Consider the following 13125-nt stretch of genomic DNA (forward strand, 5'->3'; position numbering starts at 1 on the left):
TATAATACAGTAAAGATGATACCAAGTACCAACAAATCACTAAGTTATATTTCTTCTTTACAACTTCTTAATTCTTAACATAGTACAAATCAATAAAAACTTTCTTCTTCGATTCCATTGATTCCGTTAACAGGACTATTAGGATTATGACGCCTAATTTTAGTTTAAAAGCAAACTCTAGTAATTTCAGCAAAATGCATTATGTACATTTAAGTTCATATAGTAACACATTAACGATACTACAAAACAAACCACTAAGTTATATGTCTTCTTCACAACTTCTAGTTGTTTTTGAACTTCACTTATGGGCATCCTATCTTTTAATTACATACACTTATAGTTATTGTTCCTATCATTAAAAAGAAAAGAAAAAGATATAGTGGATATTTCTGACCTAAACCCTTGCAACTTTTCACAATTACCTGTTATTATTAAAAATCATTGGTTGTTTGTTTTGTCAAAAATAATTTTCAAAACAAACTCTACAAAGTATACTACCACTCTTCAATTTTAGCTTTTATCATTTTTTTTTTTTGGTAAAAATAAAATTACATTGTTGATTGATATGATTTAAGTTAGAACTCTAGTGTTAGAAACATCTTAATTCCGTAATGAATGCCCTTGAAAGAATGAGAGATGTCAAGTTGTTTTTGAAAGAATCAGAAATTAATAGATAGAAATGTCGAGAGAATTACAAAATATATTTTTGTACTATATATCGTAAAAAAAAAAGGTGATATATGTGTATGCACACACAATCATCCTACCACCTACTACTTGATATTATACATGGAGAAAACTATGTGATATATCAACTTTAATATAATGCAAACACGTGTTACGCATTAAAAAGAATAAAAGAAAATTACTCCATGCATGTATATACACTGTTTTTTTCTGATATATTTCTTAACTCCGAAGTCGTCTAAAGAAAAACAAAAAGTTAGAAAGAATTCCAAAATGAATTCTTATAAACGATATGCTGACATGCATATGTAAAAGTAAAATATGTAAGACACATAATTTTGATTCTTCTGTTACTTATTCATATCTCTAAACAATAGTGCATTAAAATATTCCAAAAGATACGTAGACGTATTATTGAGTGAGCAAAATAATGAGTGTATCTTTTTTAGTCTAACTTTTGCTCGACTATAAAAAGGGAGTCATTCCCCATTAGGTTTTGCCTGCCTCAAACAAATAGAGCTTATCTCATCACTCACCTAGCAACTCTCATCAATATAAAGAGAGAGGAGGAGAGATCCTCTATATAGCTAGTATTTATATAACTAGAAATATACTCTCCATATATTGATTAGTGAAAGAGTAATTAACAAATAAAGATGAAAGGTGGAGGAAGCAAATGTGGGAGCATGGAGAAATTGAAGCCAATATTGGCAATAATATCATTGCAATTTGGGTATGCAGGCATGTACATCATCACCATGGTCTCTTTCAAGCATGGCATGGACCATTGGGTACTTGCCACATACCGTCATATCGTTGCCACGCTTGTCATGGCTCCCTTTGCTCTAGTTTTCGAGAGGTATATACATACCAGTACACACACATATATATACACGTATATATAGGTAAGTACGGATCGAATATATATGCATAGATGAATAATTATTTACTGATTGTGTGTTTGCAGGAAAATTAGGCCTAAGATGACATTACCGATGTTCTATAGGCTTCTTGCTCTTGGAATACTAGAGTAAGTCTCTTTCATCAAGAAACTTCGTTTTTGCTTTACAATTAGAAAGTTTGGTTCATAAAACTTTATTTTTTTAGGGAATGTGATATTTAACATAAGTGATAGATATATACATATACATAAGCAGCATTTAGTGAACCATGATTCACATCTTATCAAATAATATACATACTCTGATGATATGTTTTCGGATTAGTAAGGCTTTGCTAGAATTTTTTAATTATAAATACGGTTTAAAAATTCAAAAGATACTAATTAACAGATTTATTGTTTTGCTGCAAATTCATGAAGCTAGTTTGGGTACGTTACTTTCTTTTCATTTTTTTAGCCGCGAGTTCGGATACGTTACATAGTGAGATTAAATATTCACATATATTTTTATAGTTTTTTTTTTTAAATGACCAGCAAATAAAGTATCATTTAGTTAAGCTTTTAAGCAAACAGAAAAAAAGTAAAGTATCATTTTATTTAGAATTAAAACGTATTATTATTTTACATTAATTGCTACACAGAAATAACACCGTTTCAAAATTTAGAAAGGAAGTTTTAGTGATGTCAAAAAAGGGAATTTTAGTTTTCTTCTTTTTTATATGTAAAATTCTAGTTTATATATTGTAGAAAGGAAAAAACACGAAAAAAACATGAAATTGTTACATCGTGAATATTGGTAAATGAGATCATCACCCACAGGCCAAAACAAACATCTTTAATGTGAAAAACTGATTTTGTGCTATCCTACGTAAACGTTTTCCTTTTGGATTTTTGAAAAAAGCAATCTACTTAATTATGCAAACAAAAAGATGATGTGAAAAGGCTATATAATTAAAATAATAATAAAATAAATGTTTATTTATATGATTCTCAGGCCTCTTATGGACCAGAACTTCTACTACATAGGATTGAAATCCACGTCAGCATCGTACACTTCTGCCTTTACCAATGCACTTCCCGCCGTCACCTTCATTCTCGCCCTCATTTTCAGGTACTCAATAAATTTTCTCCTAATTAGTTACAATTATAAAGTTAAGAAACAATACTCATAAATATTCATGGCTTTTGGGCGCCTAAACCATTTAATTATTGTTCTAATTTACACCAATTTTCAACATTTTAATCAGGCTTGAGTCAGTGAACTTTAAAAAGATACACAGTATTGCAAAAGTGGTAGGAACGGTAATAACGTTAGGAGGAGCAATGGTGATGACTTTATACAAAGGTCCAGCCATCGAGATCGTAAAAGCCGCTCATTCTTCCTTCCATGGTGGCTCCAACACGGCCACTGGTCAACACTGGGTCACCGGAACCTTAGCCATCATGGGCAGTATCTCCACGTGGGCTGCTTTCTTCATTTTACAAGTAACTAAAACAATTTTTTTTTTTTTTGGTTAACAAACATGCATTATACAAGTTTATTAATTCTTATAAAATGTTATTTTTGTAGTCGTTCACGTTGAAAATTTACCCAGCTGAGCTATCCCTCGTGACGTTGATATGTGGGATTGGATCGATCCTAAATTTTGGCGTTTCGATGATATTTGTTCGAGATTTGAGTGCCTGGAAAATTGGCATGGATTCTGGGACACTTGCTGCAGTTTATTCCGTAAGTTAAATCATTCATTAATCACTTTTAAAAAATAGTAACATTGATTATTAATACGTATAAATTTAAAAACCTTAAAATTGTTACTATGTGGGATATTTTCAGGGAGTGGTTTGTTCGGGCATAGCGTATTACATACAAAGCATCGTGATTAAGCAACGTGGCCCTGTGTTTACGACGTCGTTTAGTCCAATGTGTATGGTCATTACTTCATTCCTCGGTGCCCTTGTTTTGGCTGAGAAAATCCATCTTGGAAGGTAATTAAAATTTCTTTCTTTTAAAGTTTAAGAAGATAATTAACAAGTCATTAACGTTTCGGAGGGGTATTGTTGTAAATATGCAGTATAATCGGGGCGATTTTCATCGTCATTGGACTATATAGCGTTGTATGGGGGAAAAGTAAAGACTTAGTGAATCCTCTTGATGAGAAAATTGTCGTAGCTCAAGAACTTCCGATCACTAACGTAGTCAAACAAACAAATGGTACTGATGTCTCTGGACTACCAATGAACGGTCGTGATGCCTCGGGAGCACCGAATAACAGTGTTGTTACCAGTACCTGAATCCAACCCCTAAGAGAAAAAGAAAGATACAAAGACCAAAAATGTCATCTCCCTTGGGGTTGAAATTTTGATATCTTTCTTGTTGTTTTTTGTGTTTTTTTTTTTTACATTTTCAACATCGCTCCACTCTTAACTTTAGTATCTTTACATAACTATGTTTTCTGCTTTTCTATTTTCATGTATTTTGAAATTCCAAATCGAATGATGAATCATTTGGTAAACTATACACCTACTTAAACAAAAGTCAAAATCCTATAAAATCCAAAATTTAGGGTCTAAATTTGGATATTATACTAAATCAAGGGGTTTTTTGTAACTTGTTAAAATTAGAAGCAATTAAACAAACTAAAAGTCAAATCCTATAAAATCCAAGAATCTAGTGTCGAAATTTGGATATTAGACAAAATAAAGGAGATTGTTTTGTAACTTTGCTAAAATAGAAGCACGAATTTGCGATTAAAACAAACAAAGGAAGGTATTTGCAAATGTCAAACCCTCCAAATCCAAGTTTATGGTCGAAATTTGGATATAGCACTAAATAGAGGGGTTTATAGTGTAACTTGCTAAAATAATTTCATGTGGGAAACATGTGCGGAATAATGGCTGAGAAGCCACAAATGAAAAAAAATTAATCTATCCTGCCATAAACTAATCTGAGTGCCATAAAGGATGTGATTTTCCGAAAATGCCCTTAATGAAAACTAAATATGGCATTGCTGATTTTGTCTTTGTTTTCTTTTATTTAAAAAATCGAAAAGTTAAGAAATGAAAATTGGAAAATTGTAAAACCAAAACCGAATCTGGTTTCTTCCCATAACCCGAAATTCTGGGTTAACATATTGAACCGAAATCCGAAATCGAAAATTCTTCCCAGAAATCGTTTGATCGAATCTTCGATCCGTTTTCGTTTTTTATCGCTCGGCGCGGTGCGCCGGCCTTCTCTGAACCCGTGGTGTTCGGCAAATCTCGGTGCAGAGCCGTCGTTTGGTAATAAGGTAACTTCTTCTACAGTTTGGGGATTAGGGTTTAGTAATCGATTTGTCAATTCCGGTCGTTTTAGGTTGCACATTGGATAGTAGAGTGGCGTATATATGTCGATTTAGTCTTCTGAGTGTTAAAATTTAACTTGTTGCCGTTGAATCGAGCTGAATCGGAGGTTTGTAAAGTGAATCAGTGAGATATGGGACAACTGCTACAATTAGGTTAACTGAATGGAAAGGGACAACTGGTACAATTGGGTTAACTGAATGGAAAAGGACAACTGGTACAATTGGGATAACTGAATGTAATGGGAAAACCGGTACAATTCGGGTAAGTAAATGGAATGGGACAACTGGTACAACTCGGTTTACTGAATGGAATGGGACAACTGGTACAATTGGGATAACTGAGTTGAATTGGTTAACTTTTCAGGAATGGGACAATAGGGATAATTGGGACAATTGGGACCCGGAATGTATTGGGACAACTGGTACAATTGGGATAACTGATTGAGATAAGTGGGACAACTGGGACAATTGGAACAACTATGGGAAAAAAGGAAACATTGTTATTCGTTAATGACTTAGTTTTTTTGGTTTTGTGAACAGAAGAGGATGAGCGGCCACACAAACATACATTTTGAGTATGGAGGATGTTATTATAAGGAAGGAGAGGAGTTTAAATGGATATCAAGAAGCTCCATCTATGATATATCATTTAAAACCTCTTTGGATGAGGTAACATATTCGATGGTGGTAGATAGTATATGCAAGAAGATTGGGGTAAACGATAGTGAGAAGAAGCTCAAGTTAAGCTACATTCCGTTGGTAGCTAAGCCACTCAATGAGTCATGCATTGTTGATGATGGTGATGTGTATGTCTATCTAACAACTGTGGATAAAGAGGGACTTAGATCTCTGTTGCATGTGGAGATAATGGAAGATTTGGAAAGAGATAAGATTCAAGAGCTAGAAACAGGCGATATTATGCTTGAAATCGTAGAAGCAGCGAAAGAACAGGACGAACTTGCTATTGTGGCTGTACCTGAGACTGAGACACAGATAGTGATTGATGATACTGTTTCACAACCGGATGATCAGGGTTTAGAAGAGCCTGCAGAGTATGGTATGGATGAGCATGATCACGTTGAGCCTGCTGGGGCTTCAGAACCGACTCAGTTTGTTATTGAATGGGAAGATGGTGCTGGTTTTGAGAAAAATCAAGAATTTCGATTGAAAGAGGCGTTGCGAGTATTGGTTGACAGAGCTTCGTATAAGGGATGTTTTGAGGTTAAAACAGTGAAGTCTGATCCTGGCCGACTCATTCTTAGATGCCGTCAAGCTGAACATGGTTGTTCATGGTATATACATGCTGTAAGAATGAAGGATTCAACTTACTTCAGCCTTAGAGTATACAGGAAAATGCATAGTTGCTCTCGGGTCCTTACCAGCACAATTGAGAACAAAAGAAAAGGTACTCCACAAGTTGTAGCAGATGTTTTGCGTGCATCGTATCCAGGTGTAGTGGACACACCGGCTCCTAGAAGTATTGTGAAGGTTGTTCAAAATGAAGCTCATGTGAATGTGTCCTACTCTACTGCGTTGAGAGGAAAAAAACTGGCGATTAGTCAAGTGAGGGGTAGTCCGGAAGAAAGCTTTCAAAGATTGCATTCTTATCTGTATGTGTTGAAGCTGGTGAACCCCGGAACAGTGACGAGCGTGAAAGTGGATGCTAATAATAAGTTCAAGTATCTTTTTGTTGCTTTGGGTGCCAGCATTGAAGGCTTTAGTTCAATGAGGAAAGTCATAGTGGTGGATGCGACTTTTCTTAAAAATGTTTATGGTGGTATGCTAGTATTTGCCACGGCTCAGGATCCTAATCATCACCATTACCCTATTGCAATGGGTGTAATCGATAGTGAAAAAGACTCTAGTTGGAGGTGGTTTTTAGAAATGCTGAAAACTGTTATACCAGATAATCCTGAGATCGTTTTTATGAGTGACAGACACACAAGCATAGCGAAGGCAGTGCAGGAGGTATACCCTCTGTCTCAGCATGGATTTTGTGTGTGGCACTTGTCTCGTAATGTGAGGGGTAAAGCAGCCAATGGTTGGAAGGATTTGTGTTCTAAAAAATTCATTGAGTGCGCTCATAAGTACACCGAAAGTGAGTTTCTAATTGCATACACCGAATTTGGTAGAATGTTTCCCAAAGCTGCGGAGTACTTAGAGAATGGTCTTCCTCTTGATAAATGGGCACGGTGGAATTTTAAAAGGGACAAGTATAACTTGGACACAAGCAATGCCTGTGAATCAATGAACAACATCTTCAAGAAGGCGAGAAAGTATGCACTATTGCCATTGATTGATGCGTATGTTGAGAAAGTGTCTGAATGGTTCAACAGGCATAGGAATAACATAGCTGGTGCATCATATTCGAAGAAACTGGTGCCGTATGTGGAAAACGAGTTGCATAAACAATGTGCAATTGCGACCAAATTAGATGTGACTGAGCTAAATCTACCTGGGCTTGAATACTGTGTTGTTGGAGTTGATGGGAAGAGCTATCTGGTTAATTTGGAAACAAAAAGTTGTGGTTGTCGCATGTTTGATATTGATAAGATTCCATGTGTTCATGCAATAGCCGCAACCATTGCAATGATGCGGACGTCCTCAAGAAGAAGAGACTTACACATTTTCGATTTATGCTCGAGATACTACTTGATTGATACTTGGGCGATGGCTTACCACAGAACCATCTATATGGTGCCGCATCATTCTACTTGGATTATTCCGGAGGAGGTAGCTAATTTAGTTGTTTACCCACCAGACTATACCAAAAAAGCAGGAAGAAAGAGGGAGAAGCGGTTTCCTTCCACCGGAGAAGCTCGCAAGAGTCAGAAGGCCAACCCAAACACAAACATTGGCCGTTGGTTTCAACCACTAAACCCAAGGGGCGGTCAGAGCGGTCAGAGCGGTCAGAGCGGTCAGGGCGGTCAGAGCGGTCAGGGCGGTGAGAGCTAAACAGGGCAACTAGGTGCAATTAGGTGCAACTACGTCCAAACCCAGGCAAACTACAAACAAGTAGGACAACTAGGGCAACTAGGACAATTATGTGCAACTATGACAGGGTTTAGGCAAAATAGAATAAAGTGGACAATTGGTACAATTGGGACAACTGTGAGAAACAAGGACAACTATGACAAGTCGGACAACTAGAACAACTAGGACGACTATGACAATTTGGACAACTAGAACAACTAGGACAACTATGACAATTTGGACAACTAGAACAACTAGGACAACTATGACAATGTTGGACAACTAGAACAACTAGGACAACTATGACAAATTGGACAAACTAATTTCTTTAAATTCGTAAACACTAAACAAATCCAAATGACAAACCATTAACTACTGGGTACTCAACGACTACCACTAAACACTTTAAAAAAACCCATTATTTTCTGAAAATAAGATATACCATTTGTGTTTCTAATGAAATAACCCTTATGGTATAAGGCATTTTTTGACAATGGTTTCCATCTTATAAGAGGCTACACGTAAAAATATGGGAAATACAAAAGTAAGGGCGCGACACCCTTGGGGCATGTATAAAATGTTCAAGGGTTAAGGGGAATACTAAAAAAAGAATGTTCTTGTTAAAGGACAACTGAAAAAACTTAAAAATCGTCCAAAGGACAACTTTGACAATTTTGGGACAACCGGACAACTAGGTACAACTATGATGTCAACATAAATTTTGGGACACGGGCATGTATAAAATGCACGTGTTTAGAATGGCGGCTGAGGATAAAATTATAAGTTTTTCCGCTGTACTTGTCTCTTTTTGGTTGTCGTTTAGCGTTTTCTCTTTCATAGAAAAGGGTCAAAGGGTTTCTTCTCATCTTATTATCTTTCCCAATTTTTCCCCAAATAGGTTTTCTAGGGTTTCCGCCGCATAATGGATAAATATCAGATAGCCCTTGCGAAATTGGCTGAAAAGAAGAATAATGGCTCTTCTTCTGTCTTGCCTAAGAAGGATTACGGGATGACCACTAGATGGGGACCCGAAGTCAATGGAGTCAGGACCATTCTTCCATGCCCTGTACAAAAGGGAATTCCAAAGGTTTGTTATTGCGGCATAGCTCCAATTGGGTGTTTAACTGACAACTCCGCGCTTGACAGGGGCCGAAAATATTATGGTTGCTTCTACGGCTGCTGTGGCCCCAAAAATTTCCCTGAAGTAAGTCAATTGGGTTTTCAATTTTGATTTATAATTTGAGTCTCAGGGTTTATTTCTGAGTTTGGGGATTTCAGGTTCCCAGTTGTGGCTTCAAGAAATGGTGGGATCTCGCTATAATCGAAGAGACTGAAATGTTGAATGATACTCAAGAAGCCATGCGGGCTTTGTTTGACACTGTTTTCTCGAAGTTAAACCAGTTGGAGTCAAAGGTGGCATCCCTTGAAGCAGCTATAAAAAAGCGTTAAGGATGAAGAAGATGACCTTTTCAGTTTGACCTTTTTTCCCCTTGTTATGTTGCTACTATGCTTTGATTTATTTTGAACTATTTCTCCTAAATAAAACTACGCAGTTGTACCAGTTGTCCTAATATTTCGCATATAGTTGTACGAGTTGTCCTTAAGAAAACAAGCAAATTGAACCAGTTGTCCTAATATATCGCATATAGTTGTACGAGTTGTCCTAAATAAAACAAGGAAATTATACCAGTTGTCCTAAATAAAACAAGGAAACACATAATCTTAAACATAAAACATCCTACTTCTTGGCTTTCTTGGCTTTTCTCGCAGAAGTATAAGGCGACTTCTTGTACTGTGAAATCTTCCTGGCCCTCTTAGTTCCACCTCGACCTCTAACGGCCTTTGAGGAGGATGCTTCTGCTGGTGCTGCGCTTACATTGGCCGATGCAGGTGGTGGTGCAGTTGATGGCCGAACATCCCAATACATGAAATCAGCTTCCTCCGATGTGTCAACCAGTTTTACCTTGTAACGGTTGTTCGCCACAATTGCCATCACTATCCCTTGATGCCAGACATCACGCTGCAACACCTCCACACGATCCAACAAAGCATACGACGGGTTTAGGGTAGGACGTGATGCACCTCGTCGTCCGGTGGCAACTGGTGAGGACGCGGCTGGTGGTTGACCGGTGGCAACTGGTGAGGACGCGGCTGGTGGTTGACCGGTGCCAACTGGTGAGGACACGGCTGGTGGTTGACCGGTGCCAACTGGTGAGGACACGGCTGGTGGTTGACCGGTGCCAACTGGTGAAGAGGCGGGTGGTGCAGGGGATTGGTGAAGGACTAACTGCTCAAGCGTCGCCACTCTTTTTTCCAACAGACCAATGGTAGCCCTCAGCTCCAACAATGATGTCGACTCAGGTGCTGGTGCTTGAGGAATCTCGACTCTGCTCCCTACACCCCGATGTTGAATCTCTAACTCATACAAAGATCTCCAGAAGATCTTCTTCTTCTTCACCGTGAGATGATGCATCCAATCCTCAACACCTACATCAATGAGTCCTATCCCATCATCATATCCAGGATCTAATATCCGAGACAATAGTTTTTCTTCACCCGAGTCTGCAGGCTTCAAGATGCTATGGATGTCCTGGCAACAAAACAAAAGAAACAAATTAGTGACAAACCAAAATAAAAGAAACATAGTTGCACCAGTTGTCCTAATTGTCCCACGACCAATAATCTGTAATATTGCATAGTTGTACCAGTTGTCCTAATTGTCCCACGACCAATTAAAGAAACATAGTTGTACCAGTTGTCCTAATTGTCCCACGACCAATTATATTACATAGTTGTACCAGTTGTCCTTATTGTCCCACGACCAATAATTTTAATATTACTATGTTGTACCACTTGTCCTAATACCACTACCAACAAGTCAAACATAGTTGTACACTATTGTCCAATAACCAAACCAATCAAATACTAACCTTTACACTTGTTCCAATTGCTGAGTTTATATCATCCAATGGAATGCCTTTCATGCATACATCGGCGAACTTGTGCTTGCACATCCTCGGACAGTCTTTCTCTGCAGGTACGGCTTCTCGAAATTTTCGCCCAAGGCTAGGAATACACTCAAAAGCAAGTATCTAGACACAAAGTCAAAAAATTAAACCACTAATAAATGTAAATAATTTAGATTCTATAAACTACTGAATGAGAATTACCTGTAGAGGAATAATGAAACCAGACAAGGGACATTCTGCTTTTTTGCCTTTCATGGTGCCATCAAACTTTGCCATCACACGCCGAATCTCTTTCATCATGTCATCGAATGTGTAACGCCTCCAAGGGAATGATTTACACACATTCAAATCACTGACAACTCTGAGCAAGAACGGATCAATATTACCATCAGTCTTGTATTTCGCCTTCACTACCTTGCATAAAAACCAGAGGAGGGCCATTTTCTTCCTGTCCACAGAAGGATCCTTCATTTCATCTAATTTTTCTTCCACCTCCCCAATCTTGATTTTATCATCCCTACCAAAGTGCTTCTTAACAAACTTTGTGTTCCCCAAATTGTTGTAGTCAGCCGGATAATCACGACAGTCAAGTCCACTCAAAAGCGCATGCTCTCCCAGAGAATACCTTATCGGAACTCCGTTAACAACAAACCAGCACTCACTAAGCCTATCAGTATGAGCAGTGTGAAGGAGAAGCATCCACAACCCTTGATTCATGTGGTTGGGCTCCTTGAACATGTGAAAAATGTGCTTAAATTGACGATGCGCTCTGAACCATGCTTTCTCCTCATCAAGTTTTTCAATCTTGTCCACAACAGCTCTAACTGAGCACCTTGTCAATATCCTACAACCCTGGCTGTACTCGGTTGGACCGAAGTAAAGCTTCTCAGGCACCATCGGTTGCCTGCCATCATCGGCATCCTGAAATAAAAACAAGAAACACAATCATGAAATTTAGTTGTCCCAGTTATCCCAGTTGTCCAAAATGCCAAACGTAATTTTGTGCAAATAGTTGTCCTAGTTGTCCCAGTTGTCCGAATGCCAAACGTAATTTCGTGCAAATAGTTAGTTGTCCTAGTTGTCCTAGTTGTCCAAATGACAAACGTTATTTCATCAGTCACAGTTATTCCAGTTGTCCCAGTTGTCCAAATGCCAAACGTAATTTCTAATCACACATAGTTATCCTAGTTGTCCTAGTTGTCCAAATACCCAACATAATTTCATTCAAATAGTTATCCTAGTTGTCCTAGTTGTCCAATGACCAAACATAATTTCGTTTAGAGTATACTTACCTCTAAATCTTCGTCTGCCTCTTCGCCATCCTCTTCTTCCGCTGAATTTTCTTCCTCTTCATTTCCTTCCTCTTCATGTCCTTCCTCTCCTTCTCCCTCGTCGTCTTTCTCGGGTGTCCCCCCTCTGTCTTCGTCTGCTTCTTTCTCGGACTCCTCTTCTCCACTATCTTTCTTGGATTGCTCATCCTCGACTTCCTTTTCCCCTGTTTCTTTCTCGGATTCCTCTTCCTCGGCTTCTTTCTCTGATTCCTCTTCCTCGGCTTCTTTCTCTGATTTCTCTTCCTCGCCTTCTCTTCCTGAAGCCTCATCCTCAGATACATCTCTCTCGCCTTCTTTCTGGGATTCTACCACACCCTCTTCCTCAGCTACTGTATCCGCTAAACCCACTTTTTCAGGTTCCTCGCGAGATTCCAACCGCTCCTCTGGTTGATCCGTCGCACTTTCTTCCATGGGTGTTGGTGCGGTTTCTGGGGCTTCTTTGGTGGTTTCCGTACCGGCTGGTTCTGATTCCGTCAATGATTCTTCTTCTCCCCGAGTTTCTTCATGGGTTGTTTCTTCATCATTCGCCGGAGGGTTTGGTGTTATTCCGGGTTCTTTATCTTCCATATCTGCTTCTTCGCTGTGCTTGGGTACAGATTCGTTCGAATCATAGACCACACCCTTAAGTCGAATTTTAGCCATCGAGTTACGCTGGATTTAGGGTTTGTCTTGATGGAGTTAGAAGGCTCAAATTATGTAATATATAGTACGGGAATTGAAGAAAGGGTTGTTGAAGAAGGAGCAGTTACAAAATCGAGCAAGTGTCGTTTGAAGGGGGAAGTTACAGAATTTTCGGAAGAGAGAAGGAAGTGGGGAAGAATCGGGGAAGATGAAGAGAGAAAGGGGGAGGGAGGACAAAATTTGATTTTCGTTTTTAAGGTTATGTTGAGTGGTTTTCAAAATTAAATTCATTCGGTTCGGTT

At 38.4% G+C, this 13125-nt stretch overlaps 1 protein-coding gene across 1 annotated transcript; it reads left to right on the forward strand.

Moving 5' to 3' along the window:
* The first annotated feature begins 1194 nt into the window (after positions 1-1194).
* LOC18010964 (WAT1-related protein At1g44800) lies at positions 1195-4074 on the forward strand. The gene is made up of 7 exons (XM_006393648.2): positions 1195-1546; positions 1655-1717; positions 2583-2699; positions 2836-3073; positions 3159-3317; positions 3423-3574; positions 3661-4074. The coding sequence occupies exons 1-7, from the start codon at positions 1344-1346 to the stop codon at positions 3878-3880; spliced, it is 1152 nt and encodes a 383-aa protein (XP_006393710.1). The 5' UTR covers positions 1195-1343; the 3' UTR covers positions 3881-4074.
* Positions 4075-13125: the final 9051 nt, after the last annotated feature.

The sequence above is a fragment of the Eutrema salsugineum genome, unplaced genomic scaffold (assembly GCF_000478725.1).
Source record: "Eutrema salsugineum unplaced genomic scaffold, Eutsalg1_0 scaffold_7, whole genome shotgun sequence".
In the NCBI taxonomy this organism is placed as follows: Eukaryota; Viridiplantae; Streptophyta; class Magnoliopsida; order Brassicales; family Brassicaceae; genus Eutrema; species Eutrema salsugineum.